At 48.3% G+C, this 25247-nt stretch overlaps 8 protein-coding genes across 8 annotated transcripts; 3 read left to right on the plus strand and 5 right to left on the minus strand.

The window, feature by feature from the left end:
• Positions 1–442: 442 nt before the first annotated feature.
• On the minus strand, positions 443–1463 carry N7446_012056 (uncharacterized protein; the record flags this gene model as incomplete). The annotated part of the gene is made up of 4 exons (XM_058520798.1): positions 443–745; positions 1005–1063; positions 1196–1235; positions 1305–1463. 4 exons carry the CDS (start codon positions 1461–1463, stop codon positions 443–445), a joined length of 561 nt encoding a protein of 186 aa, XP_058367084.1.
• A 1569-nt stretch (positions 1464–3032) lies between these two features.
• Positions 3033–3954, minus strand: N7446_012057 (aminoglycoside phosphotransferase family protein; the record flags this gene model as incomplete). Its single annotated transcript, XM_058520799.1, has 2 exons — positions 3033–3872; positions 3925–3954. 2 exons carry the CDS (start codon positions 3952–3954, stop codon positions 3033–3035), a joined length of 870 nt encoding a protein of 289 aa, XP_058367085.1.
• Positions 3955–9900: 5946 nt separating this feature from the next.
• Positions 9901–10713, plus strand: N7446_012058 (uncharacterized protein; the record flags this gene model as incomplete). The annotated part of the gene is made up of 1 exon (XM_058520800.1): positions 9901–10713. The coding sequence occupies one exon, from the start codon at positions 9901–9903 to the stop codon at positions 10711–10713; it is 813 nt and encodes a 270-aa protein (XP_058367086.1).
• On the minus strand, positions 10691–11441 carry N7446_012059 (uncharacterized protein; the record flags this gene model as incomplete). Its single annotated transcript, XM_058520801.1, has 2 exons — positions 10691–11221; positions 11412–11441. 2 exons carry the CDS (start codon positions 11439–11441, stop codon positions 10691–10693), a joined length of 561 nt encoding a protein of 186 aa, XP_058367087.1.
• Positions 11442–12262: 821 nt separating this feature from the next.
• N7446_012060 (ATP-binding protein) lies at positions 12263–15010 on the plus strand (the record flags this gene model as incomplete). Its single annotated transcript, XM_058520802.1, has 8 exons — positions 12263–12744; positions 12813–12916; positions 12969–13087; positions 13137–13974; positions 14026–14212; positions 14267–14339; positions 14387–14806; positions 14861–15010. The coding sequence occupies 8 exons, from the start codon at positions 12263–12265 to the stop codon at positions 15008–15010; spliced, it is 2373 nt and encodes a 790-aa protein (XP_058367088.1).
• Positions 15011–15188: 178 nt separating this feature from the next.
• N7446_012061 (uncharacterized protein) lies at positions 15189–15794 on the minus strand (the record flags this gene model as incomplete). The annotated part of the gene is made up of 1 exon (XM_058520803.1): positions 15189–15794. One exon carries the CDS (start codon positions 15792–15794, stop codon positions 15189–15191), a length of 606 nt encoding a protein of 201 aa, XP_058367089.1.
• A 351-nt stretch (positions 15795–16145) lies between these two features.
• N7446_012062 (uncharacterized protein) lies at positions 16146–17416 on the minus strand (the record flags this gene model as incomplete). The annotated part of the gene is made up of 2 exons (XM_058520804.1): positions 16146–17129; positions 17186–17416. The coding sequence occupies 2 exons, from the start codon at positions 17414–17416 to the stop codon at positions 16146–16148; spliced, it is 1215 nt and encodes a 404-aa protein (XP_058367090.1).
• Positions 17417–19555: 2139 nt separating this feature from the next.
• On the plus strand, positions 19556–19895 carry N7446_012063 (uncharacterized protein; the record flags this gene model as incomplete). The annotated part of the gene is made up of 2 exons (XM_058520805.1): positions 19556–19587; positions 19619–19895. The coding sequence occupies 2 exons, from the start codon at positions 19556–19558 to the stop codon at positions 19893–19895; spliced, it is 309 nt and encodes a 102-aa protein (XP_058367091.1).
• Between the last annotated feature and the right edge of the window lie 5352 nt (positions 19896–25247).

A 25247-nucleotide genomic window follows, 5' to 3' on the forward strand; every position in this document is an offset into this window, starting at 1 on the left:
GTGGCTAAACGAATGCATGGCTTCAACAGGCCTCAATTAGGACAGGCACCCGTGCCTTCATTTTCAAAGTTCCCTATTTCCTGCTCTACAGGCGTGAGTGTCGGGTACGGATTTCCACTGAAGCACATTTCTCTTTGTTGCCAGAATAGCAACACCACTAAGTTTTAGACTGGGTCAGAACATGGAATCTGTATTTGAGGTGTCTCGATCTGCTGAAGGACACATACTGTAACCCATCATTAGCAAGAAAGACAATGGTCTTTGACTGAAATTCGCCACGCGTGATTGTATCTCAGTCGCCTACACCAAGGCAAGCATCGTGGCAAACAAGGGCGCCATTCGCAGAATGGCCAACAGACATTGTCGGGCGAACTAATAGCTGTCATTTCCGGCAAAATTCAGCGAATATGAAGAACAATGAAAATATTCGAAACAGAAAACTTCACACCACGAAGATGGAAATTGTGCCATCCTTCCCTGGGATTGGAAGACCCCTTGCTACAAGAGTTCGTGTTCGTTTAGCCCTCTTCTTTGAGGACATGCTCTTCCAGTTCTGATATAGAGCTACATCTTCAAGCGAAACTTCGGTCGGACGGAATTTAGCCGGGGAGTCCTCAGCAGCAGCAGGCTCGTCGATAGCAGCATCAGGCCAATCGGTAGCATCAGGCCAATTGGCAGGAACAGGCTCAGCGGCAGCAACAGCCTCCACAGAAGCGGGATTTCCATTAGTCGACTCTTCTCTGTACTGTCGCCCATTAGTTATCTTGTCCAAGGAGTCGTTTATTGATGCATTTCTCTCTCCGTTCCCATGACTGTGCATCTGTTCGCAAGGACTCTTCCCGTCCTGCGAGATGATCTCTTGGGAACGAAGGAGTATCTCGAGCATCATTTTCGTCACAGTATTATTGAAATAATGATCCTGACCGAGGGCATTGTAAAGTTCATCCAGATCGAATTCTGACTTGCTAGACCTCAACCACTGCCAAAGGTTTCTTTCGATATACTTCGGAAGCCAGGTTTCGTCGTCGGGAAGTTTTGAAAAGATCTACTCCCCGAACAGTGGCTGCGGTGCGTTAATCGTATGGTTACAAGACAATAAGGATGAGTACTTGCCGTTCAGGAACATGTCAGCAACAACACTGAGTCTTGTCAGAGAAATTATTTTGGTATTAGAGGGAATATGGTACCTACTTACTCGCCCAAGTGCCCTTGCCGGTTCCGACGTCTAGGATGTGCTGTGCGCTAGGTCAGTAAGGCCGCATACAGTATATTCGATAATCAATAGACTTTGTGAGGTGTCGTACCGTTGGGGAGTCACCTACTGGCGAGAGAAACAGCGGATTTGTCGGATCTGACTCCATGGCAAGAGCAACAAGGTGCCTGGAAGGGTGGTTAGTGAGAGTCGCGACCTTGGCTAGACACCCAGACATACCCAGCATCGCAACTTTTGAACTGTTGGTCATCGGAGGGATACTGCGTCAATGATAAGTTGTGTGTCCATATTAACTTCCATAGCTCTCTGACTTACAGGTATTCATCCGACCGAAGAGTTTGGTACCTCTCCGATAAGGTTAGCTTCAAGACTGGCGAGATCCAAGGTAGACTGCACTGCGTCTTACCGCCTGCCATTTTCCATTAACCCCTACTAAATCGAAGATCCGATCGAAAGTGGTTTGCCTAGGCAATGTTGAATGTCAGAAAAATTCGGCAAGGGTCATGGGATCACATGCGACAATCAATCTTCGGGGCCAGCTTTGCTATCGGCGTGGTACAGATCCGGATCCCGATAATGGCAGGTCAGAAGGCGTATAAAGGGACTCGGAGGGGTTTGAGCTTATCCCCGACGCACAATATCGATATTTTGGTGGGCCGTATTTAAAGGCAAGCTCGCAGCCAACAGCGGGGAAGCGTCAAGATGGGCTGGATGGTGCGAACATAACGAGATATAAAGACAGGCACAGATTTCCACGGCTGGTCTGAGGCGCCAAAGTCGCGGCATGGCTCCCCGTCGTCCGCGTTGGATTGTGGCGAGGCAACAGAGTTTATCCGAATCTTCACGTCGTGGTTGGGTAAATATAAACACTGTACGGTAATTATTATGCAAGATGATGATGGCTCGATTGGGTGAATGGCCACATATGGGTCCAAGCGGCTGCGGCATATCCGATCAACCTGCCACCTAGAGTGATTGTTGTAAGCGCTATCGCCAAGACAACCAATACGGAGTAGATTAACCTTACCATACCAATACCACTCCCTATCTCACAACCCTCGGACGGTTGGAGTTGGATGTGAAGAAAAGGATAGCATGGCCTTTCGTAGAGACTCACTTCCTGCAGCTTATGTCTTGGGCTGTTATCTGTCTCTAGATGGGGAGCCTTTGATCGTGGGTCTTGAAACTGCAAAGGTCATTATGCGCGATTCCATCAGGACGAAGGCAAGGTTTTTTTTTTTTTTTTTTTTTTTTGCAAGATAGCCATTCTCGCCTGATCCTGTTAGAGAGGGAGAGAGCTGCCCTTTTAAATAGTCTTGCGTCACATGGAAAGATGTGAAAAAAGGTTGTTCTGAACTGCGAACTTGATAGTATTAATAAACTTCGGGAGTAGGCCCTTCACCACTGGATAGTGGGGAACTCCTGGCTGTCCAGAGACCTGATTGGACACGGTTAGTTGGCAGTTTGGAACTGCGACCCCACGAGCCTCTTTGAGGTTTCGGCTTGGAGATCAAATGCTCGTTGCAAGTTATTAGAAGGACGGTGAGTCATCGAGGTGAGGTTTTTCGTCTTCCCTGAGTACCTCATACATGTTGAGGGTCATTTCTCCTACGAGTGATGCAAACACTCCGTTCCCGCCCCTTTCGATGCAAGCAGAATCTATAGATCGTGCGAAGAGCATGAGCAAGTAAAAGCGAGCGAATAAGATGAATCTATTGGGGAAATTTTTTGCTACTGTTGTCCAACTGAATTTCCTCCAACTCCTCCAACCAGCTATTTCCGTCGCGACGGGTGCAGTCCGCTTCCACCTCAGTCTCCTTTATGCCAGTGCCGCGGTGGTTAATCCATATGCAATAGAATCAAGTTGCATTTCTTCCTTAGGGTAACGTGAAATAAGGGATAATACCGCTTCGTTGAAATCAGTGAAAAACGGCTGGATTGACAATGCTGCACTTTCAAAGACGGGAGGATATGCACCGGAATATGCCCAGTCAATCAACCACACCTGTTCATGCTGATCTAAGATCATGTTTCGAGGACTGATGTCGTGGTGTGTAAGGACAAACTTGGTAAAATGGAATGGCGGAACGTCTTTTGGGGCTTGATGGACGCTCTTGCAGATTTCTAGCTTGTGATTAAACCAAGCTTCCATTTCAGCAGGGTCCATAAATGGCCCGGCGCTATAATCAGTGAAGAACCGACCCCGACATGGTCCTCCACCGATGGGGCCGGGCTTTAAAAGCTCAATGGACTGCATCTCTTGTATCATTTCAGCAACCTGCGCAGCGATTTTCCCTTGGGTGTCACGGGATAGGGTGTTCCAGCACTCATCCAGCGGTTGGCCTGGGATAAAATCCATGACAATATACCCAGATGTGCCAAAATATTGGGTATCATCTTTTACCTGGAATGAGCGATAGACTCGTGGGGCTTGAATAGTGGTTCTGGAAGCAATAAGACGAAGCATTTCCGCTTCACTAGCCATGACACTGCCGCCGCCCTTCATGATCAAAGTCTCTGAAAGCCGCACAACCGTCGTTCCACCTAGCTGATGGAGAATAGGAGCAGTTCTGAGAAGGGTTGCCAGAGCCTCATCAGTGACAGAATTAAGATCCTTTCCATCCAGTGGAAAAGATCCATCAGGCTCACGACTTTGTGGCTTGACGTGGGATGTCAGTAGATGGTATTCAGCAGATTATGAATAAACGTACATCTGCTATTGGGCGCATGAATAGTTCCATTTCAGTAAGGTAGATGAAGATGGGATGACGGTAAATGTCGGATTATTGCAAACATAGAAACCCCTTCAAGCTGGACGGGGTTATAAAGGAAACTCGGAGAGAGGTTTTTCCGGTCCGTGATTTTATCTGTGCATTATTCGTGGCTTGCGGCCTACAGGTGCTTATGACTGACCAGTGGAATTGCCAACCAACTGAGGGGTCTCTGACTTGGCAATGTGCCGCCGAGAACTGACTGTGTTTAGGAACTCCCATCGTCATGGCTCCGGCCAGCCCAGGGCGAATGACGTGATTGATAATAATAGCCGGGTTGACTAAATTAACAGTTAGTTACAGATGCTTGCGCATAGCGGATTACCCAACACCCCGATTCACTCATGAGCACCGGAGACAATATGAAAAATCCAATCGTTAGGTGCTCCTTGACTTTGCAAGCGCTAACATGTCCCCAATAGGCATGTTCAAAGGTATGGAAAATCCCAAAAATGAATCATTAGCCATATTCTCATCGCGTTTCGTTTAAGCGCTTTTTCGGTGCCTACAGTAGCAAAAGTATTGGCTTGTGCCTATCCTGCGTCGATCAGATGCTATGCTCGCCCAATCCATCCGCCTCGCTCTCACACCCAGGCGCTAATTCTGCACAATGGAAAACGTCGTGCATTTCATACTTCTCATTAGCTGAAACTACCCGACTTCACAGCAAGATAATTTCTCGGATAAAATACAAGCTAAAGGTTATTTTTGCGTTTTTATGTAAAGGAGCCCATATGTACATAAGTGGTCAATATGTATTCATGCCTCACAGACAGGTCGAAGAGAATTAATGATTATATATGTGATTCGCTTAGCCGACCTAGGTATGGAAACAATCTGATTATACATCCCTCTCCTTTTTTAAAGAAAGCCGGAACCATCTGGTGATTATCTAGTGGGACCTAGCTAACCGCTGGGCTGAGGAGCGTCAATCCTTGAACGCCTATACGATGGGTAAGGCATTGGGCGTCTCATGAAACGTCTTATACTATTTTTATTTAGACAAATTATAGGTCTCCATTCAGTTCTATGGGTACTTAAAGGGCCCTATTCCTTAACTTCTGGTGCTTCATAATCCATCTGTGTTTTCTCGCCTGGAAGGTCTTATCCGTACAGACCATACAATTTCTCTCAAATCCTGTGAGTTCTGTTTCGATATTTCGTTGTTAGATAAGTCATTCTGACTTGCATTTTTAGTCTGCCTCGTTATCTATGTCTATTTTTCAGCCTGTTCACTATGTGCCGGCCAGTCGCCAGGCTCAAATGTTGGCTATGCCAGTGAAGCGCATCCTCGCCGTTCCACACCGAAAGGCAGCGGGTACCAATCACTGGTGTCTCTATCTTTCTACATCCCCTACGAGCTCGGTTCGGTTTGATTGTCAGCCAAGTCACACTGTTCCGAGCTCGGTCCTTCGAGGAGGCTCCAAGGCCAACCTCATTATCTCTGAATTGCCTTATGAAATTTCTCACGATGCCCAGGCTCAATTTATTCTCGATGTTGCCCCTGGGCTGTCAGTGGGGCAAGTTGTTGGGGAAATTACTCAATGTGGGCGGCATAAATACGAATTCGATGCGAATGGAGTTGGGTGCAGGTGCTGGACTACTGATCAGATTAATCTCTTATATCAGCTTCGATTTGTCGGCAATGAATCCCAGGTTGCAGGGGCAAAAGCAGGAATTCTCAAGCTGTGGCCAGATCAGACACCACTTCCCCTTGACCAGGGGGCTTATTACCAATGAGCCTCATATTTCGAGTGTTCAAGTTGACGGGAAAGGATTTCGCTGTCAAGATTGTGTGATCATAGGCTTTCTCCTTTGTTTGACTATTCGTCTTGGGCGGATAGATTCGTTCGAAGTCATCTTCATCCTTCGTTGTGGATTTCCTACGATCAAGGTGGACATTACGTCCATAGTTCTAGCGGTGTTTACTTGTGGGATGGGGTGTTCCCGTAGTCGAGCACGTGTCTAGGATGGAGACTCACTGCGGGGCAATGCACGGCGTTTGGCAATCCTGAACCGCCAAGCTATGTATCCAATCAGCTTCCTCGGGGTGTTGATTTTATGTCAAAGAAAGAAGTGGGTCTATTCATTACAGTGACATGGGAAAGGTTCATTCGTTTCCCGTCTTCCTTATGTGTTTGTATGTATTCAGCGGGTAACGACTCGATACTGTACTAGTAAGGTCAGTCGAATACTCTGTTACACTGCCCAGGGACACTCAACCTGCCCCTTTTCTGAGTTTCCACACTTTTGATTCCTTTGGTTTAATCAATCAATGGTTTGTCTGATGCCGTTGGCTCTCTCTCGCCACCGCCCGAAGTGTTTGGTACCTCAGCAGCAAGGTCTGCTTCAAGTCCGCCGAACTCTAATGTTGACGTTGCGTCTTACCGTCTGCCATTTTCCTTTAACCCCCTATAAATCGAAGATCCGATCGGAGTTGTCTGCCTCCTAAGCAGTGTTGAATGTCAGAACAGTTCGGCAAGGGCCATGCGGTCAAGTGACATACAATATCCAATCTCCGAGGCCAGATGTGCTATCGGCGTCCTACATATCCGGATCCTGATAATAGCAGGTCAGAAGGCGGATAAAGGGATTCGTAGGGGATTGGGCTTATCCACGACGTACAATATCGGGAATTTGGTAGGCCATGTTCAAAGACACGCAGCCAACAGCGGGGAAGCGTCAAGGAGAGTTGGATGATGGGAACATAAAGAGATAGACAGGCACGGACCTCCTTGGTTGGGTAAATATAAAACCGTAATTGTCATGCAGGATGATGATGGCTCGATTGGGTGACTGACCACATGGGGGTCCAAGTGGATGCAGCAGATTCGATCAGACTGCCACCGTAGAGTGATGGTTGTAAGCGCTATCGCCAGGGTATAACCCAGTACGGAGAAGATTAACCTTACCATAACAATATCACGCCCTCTCTCACCCCAAACGGTTCAAGTAATCAAGTTGGATGTGGAGAAAAGGATAGCATGGCCTTTCGTAGAGGCTCATCTTCCTGCAGTTTGTCTCGAGCTGGGGAAGATGTGATCGTGGGTCTTCAAAACTGCACAGTTCGTGGTGGACCGAAATTGGTTACGCGCGAATGCACCGAGCCAAGCATTTTTCGCAAGATAGCCACCTGTTAGAGAGGGAGAGAGCTGCCCTTTTAAGTAGTCTTGCGTCACATGGAAAGATGTGAAGAGCCGAGGTTTTCAATGAGGTTGTTCTAAACCACGAACTTGAAAGTGTTCTTGAACTTCGGGAGTAGACCCTCGACCAGAGGTTAGTGGGGAACTTGTGGCTCTCCAGAAGGCTGATTGGACACGGTTATCTGGCGGTTTGAAATTGCGACCCCACGAGCCTTTGAGTTGCTTACTAGTTAACTAATTAGAAGGCAGGTGAGTCATCATGCCGGTAAAGACCGCTTCTGAAGTACGAAGAGGAACATTGAATATCCTATTGATATTACCTACATAGACATGCTCACTACCCTTCGGCGTCGGGCGCTTTTATTCATTGTCTTCTTGCCAGCAAGCAAAAGAAATCGTGTTATATATATTATGATTGTATAGGAGGCACGCGGTAGAGAACATCCATCTTTAGCTCTACATGATTAGATGAAGAGGCACTAGAGCACTCCCACCCACCTTGGAAGGCCTGGTCTGGTATTGCTCTAATACCCGGAACTAAAATTCTAGTGGTTAGATGCTCCTGGGAGCCCGGTCGGTAACCACTGAATGAGTGTGACGGTTCATGGATGCTTGGGTTTTACCACTACGCCATCTGGCCAAAAAAGCACAATGTTTGGTCAGCACCAAACACCCGAGCTACTATATATGCTCGATCTCTGACAATGGGTCAGTGGCAATCCAGTCAGCACACTTAGAAGCCTGTCATTTGGTGCTCTGAATTGGGTAATTGGCAATACCCTTCTATAGCTCGAGGGTTGCTCATCACATACGAATGCAAGCGCTTACAGGTTTCACATTTATTATGCCGAATAAGTTATTTTTACCATTCTGAAATTCAGATACTCCCTATTGCAATTTGAAAGACAACAAGATTTGCAGGGATCAGACCAGCCATGGGATCGTCGAGCCGCGCGACCAAGTGCGAGCAAGAGCTTCCCCTTCTAAGCAGCCGCCGCTTTGATGAGAGCTGTTAGAGTCGGACTCAGTGAGTTGCTCGAGGACATAGAGTGATTTTCCACCCGTAACTGGGTACGCTCGCAGCTTGATGTGTCAAATATGAGTAGCTCAAACGGGCAACCCTGTCAGCTTAGGCTGTTTACTTAGCCTTAGCGGAAGCAAGGCAGTGAAATGGGGGTAGAAGGCCGTATTAGGATAAAGAATAGACCTGACAGTTACTTACAGGAAACACTCTCTACCTCACAAGACCATCACGGCATTCACATTTGGTTCACATTGTTTAGCTGCTTATGAAAACGCTCAGTAATTGGCGTGGATTAGGCCGCCTACAGACTGTATTGAAAAAGCCCACAAATCCAGATCGGACACGCAACAGTCTCATAGATAGATACAGCAGAGTACTGAATCCTTCATATCCAATATCATAACTCGACCTTCATTCCCACCACTGTTCCTTTGACTTCCCATCTTGGTGCCTCATGCCAAAGTCCTAATCCCGACTATTGAGATATGGCTGAGTATAAGCCATCTTCAGAGCCATTCCCAAAGCTGATCATGTAAAACTTATCCAGTGGTGGTATATCCTCTGACAAGTTTGCGTTATACGGATTCGAGCACGCCATCTCACATAAAATCTCCTGATGACTCGTACGCTCGAGGGATACTCCTTTGTCTTGAACATGGGCCGTGCGAGGGTCGGTATGGGACATGGTTTGCGACATGGTCGGTAGGCTGAATAAATCGAACGGGACCGTCAGAATATCGCGGTGATCCTAATAAGCATTCAGTTATGGTAAGTGTAAGTCTCAGGGTAGCAAACATACCGCCCTCGGCTCGTTGTGAGGAAGGTTATTACCCTCTTGACGCCTTTGCCACCACACAGAGTGCACTTAAAACCTCCGTCTACCCCTGTTCCACCACAGAGCTCACATTGAGCCATCGTGTACCAGTAGTCTTAAGCCTTGTCAGGAAGATGGGGTCGGAGATCGGAGAGACAAATTGTGGTCCAGGAGTCGGTCGAACGTCTTTAAGAAGATTGGGCATGATCACATGAATTCCTGGCACAGGTTCTTCCTAAGGCAGCAATATGTAACTAGTTAAAAGTCACGCGTTTCGCTGACAAACCCAACGTTGTGTGACGGAGCATCCAGTTTCCCAATAGCGGTATCTGTGGGGGACTCCCTTGTTTCACTTTTCACGTTGAGGGGTGTTAGGACCCATCCTTCCCCTTCGGGTGTAGCGCCTAGTCAGCTCTACTTACTCCGTACTAAGTCCGCCAATACGAACGCGTTGTGCTTCCCGACTCTCATGGGTGGACAAGGATTTGTCGGTGTGGGTAGGCAGAAAGATGTAGTTGGCCTAGTTGTCGCGCCTTAAAAAGGGGAGGGAGGGCATGCATCGCCCATTCCCTGTAAAATATTTTCCTTTTCTTTCCCCACCGCAATATTATCATGGCCCAAAAATTAGTTGAGTGCAACATCTGCCCACAAAGATTTAGTACGAAGCATGAGTACCATTTGCATAATACTCATTTCCAGGTTTGTGTATACAGAGTAGAAACTTGGGCGACGAACTAACGCCAGGCAGTCTCGAGCACAGGAAATTCTTCTCAAATATCAACGTCTGCAGCAAGAACTACTTTCTGAGTTAAGCCAATGTCTGGCACATAAAGATTCCGACCGATGTTGCCAGAATGAAAACAAAACCCGCGGTAATGAGGACGACGATAAAAGCGAAGCGTCCGAGGATTCCGGTAATCCAAGTGTAAATAATGATGGCGGTGCTACAGGAAGCGCTCTGGTGCGAACAAACGGGATTCCATGCCCAGAATGCCACAAGTCATTCAAAGTATGGAAAAGTCTTGTTCGGCATTATCACATTCGTATGCATGGTCTTCTTCCTTTCGTTTGCCACGTCGTCTCACTGTATTACAGATGTCAGATGCTATGAAGTTTGCTGTGACCGTATCTTCAAGCGAGTCAGCTTATACATCAACCACAAATGCGACCTTCCCAAAGCCATCACGCGTCGAGAAGATCTCAAAAGACTGTCCGAGGAAAGACTTGAAGAGTCTCTGGCCATTCCAGAACCTCGTCTATACATTTCTAAGCGACGCAAAACACGCAGATATTTTGCTCACCAACGTAACCCTGGTCCTTGTCCTCACCCAGTCGGGCTGCCTGAGACGTCTCTTGACGTTGAAAGTATGAATAAACCTGCGTCATCTACCGATACGTCTAACCTTGCTTCGTCAGTAGACGCCTCGCACTTGGAATACGGTCTTTCATCAAATGTGTCATTTGATTTCTGCGCCGGCGCATCGCTAAACATGCCCACAGGCCCTACTTTCGCTACACAACCCACTGCTACATTTCCTACCTATGGTTCTGGTGCACGAGCACCTCTTATGTTCAAGGGTACGATAAGCGGGCCCCAGCATGACGGCATGTTTCTTCCATCTGAGCGAGCTGCATTCTTCTCAGAAGGCCTAGAAAGAGAACCTGGCGTTGCTAGCGCTCACGGAGGCCCAGAATGGATTTCTGGACACGGAAGCTTCTCAGGACTCAATTTTGGAACGCAAAATTGACGCCAATTTTCAAAGTGCCCATTTCAGCCACCATCTTCTCAAGTCCTCGATCCTTTGGAAGCACCATCTTTGCCCATCCACGCAGTTCCTCTCTTGTCGCAAAGACGAACATGATCGCAAGTCCCTTTACAATACGAAACGCAAGTCGAGTATCCGTGATAACCCTGTACCATGCATCAGAAACCATATGGAGGGTATAACTAGCAAGATCCCTAGCGTACATGCCACCATTTTCCAACTCAACAGTTTCAGGCCTGCTTTTCGCTAGGTGGGCGAATGGCACTTCCAATAGCCCCGTGGACGAGTCAAATGTATTGAGTTCGAGTGATTGCGAGCCGGCGTAGTATTCTATTTGTGATCCGGCCTCCCATAGTTGGACAGTTAGAGAGGGTAGCTCAACATTTGGACAGTTCATAAAAACGTAGACATGTGTTGGATCACTGCCGAAAACCCTGTATATCCCTAGCCCACACCAGTCGAAGCACTTTTCGAGGACGGAACGAATACGCTGGATAAAGTCAGCAAAATTCCACCAGAGAATGAATCGCCCTTACGGTGTCGTCTAGGACAGTTTGCTTGCAAAAAGTAAGGCCGTCGGCAGTTCTGATAGGAAAACGTTTCTGTCTCATTCCTTTGACTCTTCCGCCTATTATCTCGTCTTGGAAGACGATGAAGCCTTCCGTTCGCAACCGACATACGTCGGTTGGAGCTGGCAAACTGGCAGCCATGTGCAGAACAAGGTCGTTGAAAATGTCTCAACGGGACGTCGGACACGATGGTCGTATTCGGGCAAAGATGGGAGGGGGAACACTTAGTCACGTGATTGAGTGGTGTCTAGCGTCATGCTGTCAGCCCCTCCAAGGTGGGGGCCTAGTTCTTGGAGAACCTCTTGACCCAACACGAACAAAGTTCTTGGTCCACTTTTGGGACAAAGTTTCGTTTGATCCGGGACAAAAATATTAGTCCGATCCGGAACTAAATTTTTAGTTCAATCTGAGCACGAAAATCCGAGTAACTAGGAACAAAAATCCTTGACCTTCCTGGAGCAGTTACCTTTGATCCTGGCTGGGAAAGAGCGGTCGACTCCATAACGTGATGTGATTGGCTTATCGACATCCATAACTTGTGCCAAGATTGCATGCCATATTTCATGGGATTCAACTTGCAAGCGCTATAGCCTCTGTATCTTGCCCAAGGAGGATACGAAAGAAAATCAGTTCCAAAATAGGTGCAGGATTTCCGTCTCATGCATATTTGGAGGCCTAGGCCTGTGGATGCAAACTATTAGAGCGAATCGGACAAATCTCTCCATTCGAGCGCAAATATCACCCAAAGCATGCTTTCGTACCTTTGTTCTAATAATCAGACATCGACGGTGAAGTAGGGAGATGATGAGTTGAAAGCTGCAGGGGCTTGCGGCGAAGTTATAAATGGGCGCAACATCTCTCGTTCTTGGAATTCTTTGATCGTATTGACATCAGTGTTTGACCCTGCTGTTTTCTTTTCTTCTCTATCATACCAACAAATTCCATCGACTGGATCGAACAGCATGGCACCTATTCAGAGCAGCCCAACTCTGCCTTCCTCAGAGCACAACATTGCATTGAAGGAGACTTCTTCCTATGACCAAGGCTTGACGCCACCCGATACCCCAACAAAGGGGACGGCTTCAGCTCAAGCTACTGTGGAGGATCTGAAGCATCTCTTCGGAGTGGTTCTTGAAAAGATGCTACTCGATCTTACCAACCGAGAACCTCCAAATACTCCTGTCTCCCAGGATCAGCCCCCATCAGGCCTTGACATAGTTCAGCTGAAGCAGTTGCTGGTGAAACTTACCCGCGATGAATTGTCTTTAGCTGAACTCTCGGTGGCAATTAAGCCTGCTCAGTCTTGTTCCGCAAGCAATGAACAGGAGAACGTTCCAGGGTTAGATGGATTTGATCGCAAAAATCCCATCTGTACCACCCCGGATGATTTCAAATCGTTCGAAAAGTGGGCCTCGACACCCAAATTCAAGACGGTCGTTGAAACGTATGAGCCACCAACTCCACCAACTCCCCTTCCCATTCTCTTTTAGAGGCTGGCTGACATGGGTATAGTTGGAACAAAGAAGCATGCAAATACAAGATAGCAGAGCCGGTGGAGACCAGCAGTGGCTTGGACGATTATGCTGAATATGCATTCATTGTCCGTGAACGTGTTGGTACGTAATGTCTTTGCGCAGGGGACCGAACCAATACTAATCGCATGACTAGAACGGAATTCCGAGGAGGTGACGCCTTACATAGACATCAAATCGGAAGGCCTACGCGACATCCTGCGTGTGGTGCTGCACGACATCAAAGCTATTAGCCTGATGGAGGACAAGCCATCGGTAATTGACACTGAGCAGAATCTCGAAAAGAACGCTGACGTGGATTTAGATCGAGCAAAACGTCCTTTTCCATTTCCTCCCAGAGCTCGACAGATGTGCAGAGAACATGGACAACGGCTCGGACCATGACACTGCACGTGCGGAGCATCTCAGCCTGCTCATCGACCACCTCAAGCAAGCATATGCTTCTATCTCGGGGCGTCTCGAATCAATGTTGCAGCACGGTCATATTACTTATGACCTTCTTTGGGCGCTTTTCAAGCCTAGGTGCCATGTTTATACCACATGCATTGGCACAAAAGAGCCACGGTGTGTCAGATTCGACGCGGGGGAAGAGATGACACAAAATGACGAGACGTGGTGGAATCTCGAGTGCCGCTTCATCGATTATGACGGAGTCAAGTTCGGCGAGGCCGGAATATTTCTGCGTATCGCAAAGTTCCGGGGGTCAAGACCGATCGAGAGCCTTGAGGCCTTCCCTCTCCGCTACCATCCAAGGCACGAGGAAGTACGGAAAGACTTGGTCGAAAGAGGCCAAAAGTTTCGGGATTTGGCCGGCTCGCACATTCGGCACTGTAACGGCAGTGCGTTCTTTATGAACAAGGGGAAGGCGATCAAAGTCAACGTCAACAGTCGAGTGGCAGTGGACACCGCATTCTTTCATGAAATGCAGCCAAACTACTCCCGACCGTCACTCCGCGACCTAGGGGTCAAGGAAAAGGATGGAATTGCAGTCATTGACATAGGTGCAATGTGCATGGATAACCGTGAGCGGGAGAAGGAGAGAATGCGAGGTGACGGCGTGGATGCACAAAAGCTGAGCGAGGCTGATTTATTGGTCGCCTGCCCAACAGTTTGCTGTTTCAGCTTCAAGGAGAAAATGTTCTGTATGTGACACTACTGACAATGCTTTAGTGTCCGGCTAACGTGATTTCCAGTGGAGTGCGCAGTCAGTGCTCTTCGGGACGTAGATTGGTCACCCGGATCGTTCGACTGCCTGCAGATCCCTTCAGAGACCAAGACAATGCTCTTATCACTGGCGAAAACCCGCCTGGGTCTGATACCGACGGTACCGTTCGACGACGTAATTGGTGGAAAAGGTCAAGGACTCAACATCCTACTAAAGTATGTCGGAAAGTGTCTATACTATATCATGACTTGCAGTCTAACTCATGCTAGTGGCCCACCGGGCGTCGGAAAGACATTCACGGTTGAGGCGACCTCGGAATATTTCAAGCTCCCCCTCTATTCGGTATGAAATCTTCGTCGCGCAGATTGTGGCCTTACTAACTTTGCCAGATATCCGCAGGAGAACTTGTTGTTGACCACGGAGATTCTCATGCGCTTGAAGCACAGCTTGAAGTCATCTTCAAAATCGCGAAGCACTTTAATGCTATACTGCTCTTAGATGAAGCGGACGCGTTCATGGCAAGCCGCACAGCGCTCCATGACAACCACAATCGACTAGTAACCATATTCCTACGAAAGCTGGAATATTATCAAGGAGTTCTCTTCTTGACTTCGAATCGGGGTATCCAATTTGACGATGCAATCCTGAGCCGGATCCCCTTGACCGTCGAGTATGGAAATTTGTCGAGAGAGTTTCGCAGAGATCTCTGGTCAACGTTTCTGTCCAAGGCATGTACGATGCAAGGACCTGCCGTTGTTGAGGAACACGACCTCCGACGATTGGAGTCTTTAGCTCTAAATGGACGAGAGGTGGGTTCCAGAGCGCTGCTGTGCATTTCTCGCTTGCTGGCTAACATGAACTAGATCAAAAACATCGCAGCAATCGCACATGCTCTTGCTGAGGCGGATGGCAACCAAGTGAGCTATAAATTTTTGGAGTTAGCCTCGGAATCGAATAAGAAATTTTCGAAGGAGTTTGGTCGACAGGGGATGGTTGATGGGATGTATCTCTAGCAGTGTACCTGGAAAAATCATTTGGATAATTCGTCGCTCAAGAATGTCAGGCAATCGGGCTCTTCTTGCAAACATGCCTATTTAACTCACGATCTTAATAGAAAGGTCTCGAGGTCTTGTGGCGTAATGTCTTGCAATGTTATCGGATAGACAGCTAGAAGCTTAAGGTCCTGCCATGTCACAAATTTTCCACCTTTTCCAAGTCAGGGTTATATTTCATTGCTCTGACACGAGCACGCCGTGTATTGCCAGACATAGATTCAAGGGCCCTAGGGCGCTTCAACCATTTCACATCCTCCAAGTCAATGACGACCAGACGGCCACTCAGGTCATCCCACAGCATATTACGCCACTCACTGTCGCAGTGGATAACTCCGCGCGACCGGAGCACAGCCAGAGCTTTGTCGCGCTCTTGGTGGAAGAAACTAGAATTCCCATCATTGATGACATGTTGGAGCCGCGTTCCTGACCAGCTCAAGATCATCATCTGGGCCATTAATTCGCCGTGGTACCAATATGCAACGCGAGGCTTAAAGTCCCCAAGACAGACGGGGATGTGTTGTCCCTGCAAGCTCCTGAGATGGTGATAATTGTCCACTTCCGCTTGGAGGCGATGCTGCTTCTCCACAGTCGTGGCTTTAATGATCACAGTGTATCCGCGCGAAAGGAGGGTGGCTTTCATGAGGTATCCTGTCCGACCATAGACATGCAGCTGTTCGAATCCAAGATCTCGATCTCGGGCAAGTTGACGATGAAGCTGGCGTCTGAACTCCTGCGGTCCCATGGAGTGTCTCTGACCACCGTGGAGTTTCCAGTTAGGGCATTTTTTATCCAGAGGTTCTCGGTTGACCACGCCTCGGATGCAGGCAATGGTGCAGTACGGTCTAGTAGAATGCCTGTCTTTTCGAGAAGTCTGTTTGTTGTCCCGGTCGGCTCGTGTCCTTTCGCTTCCCCTAGTTGATTGGCGGTTGTTGCCTCGGCCACGGCTCGATCGGCTGCGCGATGCTGCCGCGGTAGATGGCGAGTGCGATTCTTGATCACTGCCGCTGCCTTCAGTCGACGAGTGCTTCGGTGTAGATGCGCCCGGTTGACAATGAGCGCCAGCACGAGAGCGTGTGTCGTGTATTTTCCGATCTCATTTCCGCTCTCGTTTCCAGTGCGAGGGCCGATAATTAGAGGCCGGCGGGTCTTTATGGAGAGTTTCGGGAATTTCCCTCAACACGTCGAGATATTCGACCTTCCAGGTCGCTAGCTTATCGTGTGCCGCATCGTGCCATTCTTGAGTCGGAGGTTCGACGGCCAGTGCTTGAAAGGTGAACGCAAGCACCTGACCGATGGCTGTCCGGTGGAGGCGCAATTCATCGTCCGCTTGCACATCTTGATTCGGGATACACAAGAAATATTGAACAACGGTAGGATCATCCTTTGGAATATGGAGGAAAACGAAAGCCTCTCCAGTGCAGATGTAGCCGTATCGAACTCCACTGTCGATCATGTACGAGAATATCTGAGTGACCACGGTGGCGATGAGGCGGGTGGCATAAAATTCAAATATGTCACCTTCTTGGTCAATGACATCGCGAGCCAGATCAGTCTGGTGAAGACCCGTTACCAGTTCGGGAATTGTCACTTTGTGTGGCGCTTCGAACTCCACTGCATAAACTGGTATGTGTTGTTCATCAGCCACAAGGTGCACGCAGAACTGGTCGGCGCGCCGATTGCGTCTTCGTGCAGTCCCATTCCTCTTCTGTCTCTGCGCCGCTCCTCTCCCCCTTCCATGCCTAGTGTCCGCCGGCCGCCGGGGTGTACGCACATCGTGAAGATTCATTCGCTCCAAGCTGTTCTCCAACGAAGTTTCCGATGGGTTCGCGCGATCATAGAAGGTGACTCGGCCTTGGATTCGAAACTCCTGTCGAAGGGGTTCGTCGTCTCGCAGAGCCTGAATGACTTTTCCGACAGAGTTATCCACCGTGTCTCGCTCAAAATTCCGAAGAGACGCTTCCGAATAGATCGGCTTGTTCTGGATATTCGTAACGACATAGTCGATTTTGGCATCAGAAGGGAATAGCGGGCGCGAGGTAAAGGCAGCGGTGCGGTCGAGTTTCTCCCAGACTTGTTCCTATAGCTGGGGAAGTCAAGCCAAGGGACGATATGCTTGGGGTAGAGTCGGTTCACTGGGTCGGCCGCGTCGCCCTGCGTCGTGAGGGTCGCATCTGCCTCAACTTGGATCGCTTGAGACAGAGAATCGTGGCAGCGATCGAGGAGGCGAAATAGTGAGTTGGATTGCACTCGCCATTCTGCCGCTTCTCGCGCCTGTCTCTCTTCCTCTTCACGGCGCTCAGCCGCTTCTCGGAGCCTTTGTTGTTCTTCAACCTGACGTCGTAATTCGGCAATTGTTTCCTCCATCCCTTGTTGAAAGAACTATTCGGCAGATAATCGAACGAAACAAACTGAGTCAACAGAGTATTGGGGGACCAGCTGGCGCAGGGAATGGGCTGTCACGGGAAGATGTGCGTCTGGTTGTTTATCAGCTTACTCATCTCTGGACTCACAGTCAGTTGGTGCCTCAGGCATTAACGCACGTTGCACTTTCGGTTGGTTTCAGGCATTGTCTCCAAAACATGCGCCGACTCGATGGTATCTGGATTTGCCACGTCAGTACAAGATAAATTCGGTCCTCCTTCCGATCCTCAAAGTACAGTCACCGTAGCGAGACGACTATTTCAATTTGTATCACTCGCGTGGCCCACTTCCTCCAATAAAAGCCATTTGATTCGAAGCATAACTGCGTTGTATGATCTCGCTGTGAGGAATGCACAGCAAAGCTAGTAGTCAGCAAAAGCTCTTTCCAAATAACTAGCTAGAGAGAATAGGCTTACCTCTCCCGTTGTCCGTCTGTTTTGCGTAACACCCTATTGTATGCTCTAGTTTTGGGGTTAGACATCATCCGACGGAATTGACAAGGAAAGACATACCTGCCCTAACCCTTGTCAGGAACAGGCTTGCTCGCTTAATGCTGATGGTCCTGGTTGAGCTGTCAGTCCAGAATACACATCGGTCTCTTCGGGGAGGATTGGCTCTTAAATATTGCGTAAGATGCCTAGTGGAGGCGAGGTCTTGCAATTCAGAACCGCGAACTCCAAACTGCGAAATCCAAACCGCCGTAACTCTTAAGGCTAACTGACGATCCAGTACGTAAATGGGAAATTGTAACCAAACTGCTATTCAGAACCGCGAACTGCGAACTGCGAAGCCCTTGAGATGCAAGCAATCGTTGCCATACCGCAAATCCAGCCAAGCACAGCCTGAGTGTGGAGCGACGCTGGTGTCCCAGGTTGCCTGCAGCTCTAAGTGAGCCTCTGTTTTGTATAGAGACTCATTGGCCTAGTGGTCTACCAATGTAGCCAAAGGGTCGGCGGAGGACATCGTTATGGCATTCAGGTAGAAGCTGACATGTATATTACACGAAACATATATACACTACTACCGTCTGCCCCTACATGCCCCATCGACCTCCCATACACATCGATCCACCTCTTATGCCGTGACATCCGTCCATCTAGAGCACCATCATCTCGAGAATTGCTAGAATCATCTGCACAATAGGGCACTGATACTACGCTCTCTCAAAACTATACTTTGTTAGTGATATGATACAAAGCCAGATGACTACCCCGCTTCTGAGAACTGATATTATAGCACGTGTCCGCGGGCTGGGATATATCTTGGCGTTGGGTGCTCACTACACCTGACACTGATCAGGCGTGTTTTGGTTCATAACCTGGGCCCGTTACGCTTGCAGGGGCATGCCATATGACCAATGATGAATGAACACATTTGAAGTCAAACTGTTGGGCTAGGAATTCCTACATGGTGAATTATGGCACCTCACATGTACTGTTTTGTCCACTTGTGACCAACTGAGGGTTGTCGATAGAAATTCAAATTTTTCTTTCTTAACTATTCACAGTCTGTGACATTTCATCTTCAAACATGGATCTGGAAACCACAATTGAAATTAGGGGCGGAGTTGGCGCGCAAGGTATGTGGGTCTTCACAAACCAAATCTGCGTTTGATTTCCTTGAAGATTCAAAGCTTACACCAACCCCCCTAGCATCTGAGATTTTGCAATGGATTCAGTTGGTTGAGAGTGGGTGGAATCTAGCATCTCCAGATTTCAGCTTAACGAACTATCGTTGTACTAACTCATTGTCTAGAGAACTTCGCTTCATTGAAGAAGACTCCTTGTCGAGTCCGTATTGAACAACTTGCCTACGGATTATACGTGAAGGGAAAGTGGACAGACCATCCATATTGGTTGATCCATGTATTTCAAGTGGAGGAAACATTCGATATGAGGGTACATTCCTATGAGGGTCCACAAGGCGAAACGCTGAACGATGTGCTTCAGAGGGTGTTTCTACAAAGTTGTCAGGAACATGCCCCTTAGACCTCAAGGAATGGCTCTTTCGTATTCCAATCTTCGCCAGTGTCTATATTTGGCAATCAGATTGTGATAAATCTGGGATTTCGTACTCTCGCAAATGGCTTTTACTCTTTGGCCTTCTGAAGAGCTGTGTCTAAAAATTATCTTTTATACATACCAGCTGTGACTATGAAGAAATAAAACTGGCAGTAGTGAGCGGAAACCACCAGCGAGCACTGGCAGGCTACGAGAAGGCCCTCGGTCCTGACCATACATCCACTCTCGCTACTGTCAACAACCTTGGAATTCCCTACACTGATCTGGGGAAGCAGAAGGAGGCAGAGGAGATGTACCAGCGAGCACTGGCAGGTTACGGGAGGGTCCTCGGTCCGGATCACAGTAGGACCCGGACACTTGTAGACAGGTCAAATGCCTTGAGCGCTGCAGATGTGAAGTAGTGTCTTGCTTATCTGATAGAGTTCATAGTCTTTAGATACCATTCTAGAGAATCCCCTCTTCTCAGATAGCCCTACCTTCTGAGAAATCCGCCGCGTATCCTTGTAAACCCGCGCCCGAACACCAATCGACATGTACACACCTGGCAACCACATTGAAATTTTAGTAGTCGTATTCAGTCCTACTAATGTCTTCAGTCCTGCCAGAGCCCTTAGTCCCGCTGGAGTACTAACAGTCTGCCGGGGTGCTTAGTCCTACCAGGGTGTTTCCCAGACTAGTCATAGTCCCTGGGATCCCATAACAACACCTCAGGAACACCTTCATGAACTCCGGGAGCTCTACCCATCCCAGGAACTATCTAAAGGGTCGTGGTATATATATCGTCGCCACCCTACATGGAGATAGTGTTATGAATGCGCAGAATGTAAATTGATATCTGATATCCGGGTACATGTAACTACTCCACGTAAAACCTTTTCGATCTCTGGTGATCTTTAAGCACGGCGTAAGATACAAGACTCAAATAACGAACTTTTGAACTCCCACTATGCATTTCACAATATGGGATCCATCGATAATTCTCCGATAGGACCCAGTTTGGGGAGCTTTTCCCTTCGACGTCCGCCCCCATATTTTATGGATAATTCTTCCATCGTAATTTTTATCGGCTTAGGATATGTGCTGCTCTGTAACCTGTCAGGAAAAACAAAACAGGGGCGATGTAGAGCGACCATAAATATTGATCGCGTCAAAACATACCAAACTTTCTGTCGAAGGGGGGCAGTTTGGTGACTGTGACGCGAGCGTATATATCAATCCACTTTTCCTCATGCGCAGAACCAGGTAAACATCTGCTTCACACTCTTGAGAGTACTCGAAAGTTTTCTTAAACAGGCTGTGTCTTCCCCTTAAGATTTTCTGACTCCCCCTCCTGGATTGTGATGTTTTTAAAAGAATACCTACCCGATCTAAAGAACAGCGTGTCGCACATGCTTGAGTGTCCATATTGAGCTGAGTGAAATGGATTAGGCACACTTTCGAGCTGAAGGCCTTTGGTCTGGCTTTATGGGAGCCTTGACTGATCTAAAAATAGGTTGTGGGTCTCGTGGAACTGAGATCGACCAAATCGTCTCCACACTGACGTAGAGCCTTTCCTCCTTGCCCTGTAGACCTTCGTTTACGATCAGAGACTCCGGTGTCAGAGTGGGCGGGCAAATGGTGCTGAAGCGTCTAGAGAAATTATTTTATCTTCCTCAAATCTTTGTATGAAGTTGACAAAGAGCTTGTTGTGGTAGTGGAGGTGCGTGGAAAAAGCTTATTGGATGTCCAACTTCGCGGTTCAGAACCGCCTACTCTGCGACCACCAGGCTCACGGGGTCTTTGCTTGGAGACTAGAACCTTCGACCCAGCATTGCCCCTCAATTCCGTCTGGTCGCGCCATGCCCCACTCTGGCTTTAAATTGGTCGCTCCCCCCAGTCCCCTCTTCTGTCTCTTTTGTCCCCGGCCTTCACTCCCAGTTTGGCTTTCCCTGCTCAGGTGCTGCGCACCTGTGCGTCCCATGCTTTTTGTACATTTGCCTCCCCTCCCCACACTCGTTTTTCCTTGCCCTGGTCTGCACTAACACGGGAATTACAACATGTCCCAAGAGGAAGGCTTAATGCAGCAATGGGGGTTTGGACTATCTGAGCCAAATTGTTCGATATTGACAGATCCCAAGGACTCATCTTCAAATGAGAATTTATCGGGCTATTAGCAATTTGCAAGGTCTGAAGAAGTAAGTATCAGAGCTTGGATATTATCAATAGGCTGCTGATGATTGTCAGTTCCCTGGTTTGGTTCGATATAACCTCTTAGCCCTTCAATCCCTTCCAGAGGCTGAGAGGCAGGATGTGGCCGCCAAAGTGGGTATTACATCGTTGATGGCAACCATACATTGTCTCGACACGCCCGGAAATCAAGTCTTAATGGACTCGCAGGTTGGAGAATATGACGGTGCATAGCTTGTTCCATTTCAACTTCTGCTTTGATTTGCTACGCAATTTATTCGACACCGCGTGTACTGATTTTATATCTGTAGGTCCTACGACGGAAGCCACTGGCTGGGGTGAGTTCAGTGAGTTCACCCACGATCTCGGTATCTCGCCCATACCTTCGAACTCGGAGATTAGTCCGCCAAAACCACAGCCTTTGAAAACAACCTCCTATCCAGCCCACCAGTCTGTTCCCAGTCCGGACGCGGGAACCAATACCTTAGGCTCTGATTTCTCGACTCCGGCGGATCTCGATCCTTTCCAGTTGCTAGATGTGCCAAGACCCGCACATTTGTACCCGACCCAGTCCACATTCGATTCACGCCGCGACCGGCAACTGGCCTAGAGGGTTCTACGCTACATAATACGCCCGAAAATACGAATGGCGTTGGCATGGGTCCACCACTGGCAGAGCCAGCGGCGCTCATCTCCCAAGCTCCTGAGCAATGTTTAAGTCCACATAAGGTGGATGACCCTGCTGAGGGAAATCAATTCGCTAGTCAGTCTCTTTCCCTTGAAGCTTTGCAACATGCCCAGGTCCCTGAAGTTGCGCCCCTAGACCATGCTCAAAACATGATACTATTGTTTCCGGATTTAAGTACAAACAAACTTCGACAAGCTATGGAACTAGGTGACCGTCTTTTCCCCCAAGACTTGGCCCACTTGGAATCACAAGTCAATCACTGGCAAGCTGAACGATTGTGGAGTATTGTGGGTGTTTCACCAGGGTCGTCTGCAAGACAAAGGATTGCTGCAACCTGTAGACACATCAAAGACATGGGCAATCCAAACGCGGAAAACTACATGAGGATCCGACTCGCAAATGTCCAAGTCAACATGCTCTATGAGACCATCTGCAAAGAGGAAAAGAATCGGCGTCTCGGTCTCGGAACGAGAAAGTTCACAACCCATGTTCTTAACTGCATCGAGGCAGCTATTAGCAATCCTGGTGACCGACGCCTTCCTGTTCCCAAAAAGTCACGTGTTCGCGACGCTATCTTTCGATATAAGCAGGTTGGTAAAAAATGGTCGGTGTCACAAGGTCTAAGTATGACGTTGCTTGTTGGCCAAGACTGTGGAAGGACAATGTAAGCGCTACCATAAAGGTCGAAAATCTCCTGGCTAATATCATGCAGAGAAAATGGCCAATTCACTGACATGCAGATGAAGGCTTTGATGTTCCATGTTTCGGCAACTCGACCTGATATTATCAGTCTCTGCAGCAAATTAGAACATGCCGTCAGCTATTTTCTGGCACATAATCAGTTGCCAGCGCATCCCACGTTGGACGACGTTCGAAAAATGATAGGGATTCACAATTCAATGACAGCGATCGTAGATTAACGGGGATGGACAGGTTAAATATTGCGCCGTTTTCTTCAGATAAATATCCAAGTCCAATTTGGTCTGCGCTATTTATGCGTTTGACTTTGCTTGGTCGAACTCTTTTCAGTTATCAGCAAATAGAACATGAATCAATAAGTCTCGCCTTACCGCGCTTGTGCAGTAGATCGTGTCACTCACTGCGCAGTATCCCAGGAAGGATGAGGAGCTCCGGACAAATCGGCCGTTCAAGGACGAGGAGTTTTTATGCTAAGAGGCTAATAAAAATTGCTGTGAAGAACCAGGTAGTCTTCACGGAAAGAATTTTTTTCTGGGAATATGCCTCAACTTTGTATGCACCACCAAGAGTGGAGTTGAAACTATTGTGTATACCGACGAGAAGCAAACGGGAAAGGAGCTTTGATACGGTACGGAACCACCGATCGAATTTGGCAGTTTGGGCTGGATACTGTGCGCCCATTGGTCGGACACTTTGTTGGCGGTTCAGAATCGCCTGAGCCGCGATTCCTGCTCGTACCAAACCATACGATCTCCTTCTAGGAGTTTCCATCGTCCGAGAAGGGCGGTAACTTCCCCAAGGACGGAAGCAGTGTTTCTGGTATTTTACAATTAGCTGTATCGAAACACCAGAGAAGAGAAACAGGAATGTGAACTCGGACTCTAACCCAAAGGACGTACACGTGGTATCAGCTACCGACAGGGTGCAACCAGCTAGCTAATATTCCTACCGACTTTACACTGTGCGTCCATCGATGGACCGCCCCTCTCGCGGTTTAAAACAGCGACTTCGAAGAAAGCTATTTCGAACAGCCACCTGGCGAAGCTACATTTTCATGCCACCAAAACACTAAAAGGAACAGGATATTCTTCGCCATCATGCTTTCAAATGAGATTCACAAAATGAACTCCATTCCGAAACAGCACTCTAGAGCGAGTCTTAGGGCCGGGAAGGATCGTGAGAAGTGGGTTGATGTAAGCGCCCGGATATCCATGTTCAAGGCTCAACTTTAGTGCAAGAGATGCGTCTTACTGACAAGGTAATATATACTGAGGTTTAGAACAAACTACTCTGGATCCAGTGCATCCTAAGATGGGCTACATTTTTCCATCCTTTCAAAACATCCCACGCAGCTGCGTTACTCCGGATAGCGCGCATCCTGAGATGGGCCACAGGTTCCTGTCTGTGTGCTCCTGATCCCAAGACTGACAACGAGTTCCCTCCTTCCGTAGGGCCAAGCTCATCGTAGGACAGTCCACGATTTCCCCTCTCTCCAAGCCATCGCAGCTCGGGCCGTTTCTCGCGATCGAACTCATCGTAGGACGGGCCACGACTTCCCCCTCCCAAGACACGCAGCTTCGCTACTCCGGATAGCGCACATCCTAGGATGGGCCATGGAAACCATACGCTAGTCGTACACGAATCTGGCGCCTCGCTATTCGGTAGCACAGGACCTAAGCGATTTCCAAAAGATTAGTTGGGAGGAGACAAAGCTGCTAAGAAAGGAGGTCGGTCACGCCTACCGAAAATTTACACAATGCAGTTAAAGTGGAATTTCCGGTAAGCTGATAATGAGCGTCTCAATGAAGTGGCCGCCCCGCTTTATCTTCCTGGGTATCGACAACTTCTGCCTTCACCTGAATACACTGCTTTTTCGAGAAGGAACCTGCCCTTTGGATAGCTTGGATGTTTTTATTAGCTCTTCTTGATCGATGCAGTACAGCTACATTCAGATGCAACTTTGCCTGACTGGTATGCAGTGATGCCCAACGGCGAGACTAAGCTGGGAATGGCAAAAATCTCCGAAGATTCAGCTGCCCAACTGGTTGCTCATGAAACATACAGTCAAATCTGCGTTCGATGTGGAAGTTCTCCCATCATTGTCCTCTGCGTCCTAACGACATACATCAAGTATCATTTAGCAATCAAAACGAATTTACTTCAATTCGAAACCGTTCGAATTTCCTTTAGCGAGCATGGA

The sequence above is a fragment of the Penicillium canescens genome (genome assembly GCF_028828765.1).
Source record: "Penicillium canescens strain IBT 15451 chromosome Unknown utg000009l_segment0_segment0, whole genome shotgun sequence".
Taxonomy (NCBI): domain Eukaryota; kingdom Fungi; phylum Ascomycota; class Eurotiomycetes; order Eurotiales; family Aspergillaceae; genus Penicillium; species Penicillium canescens.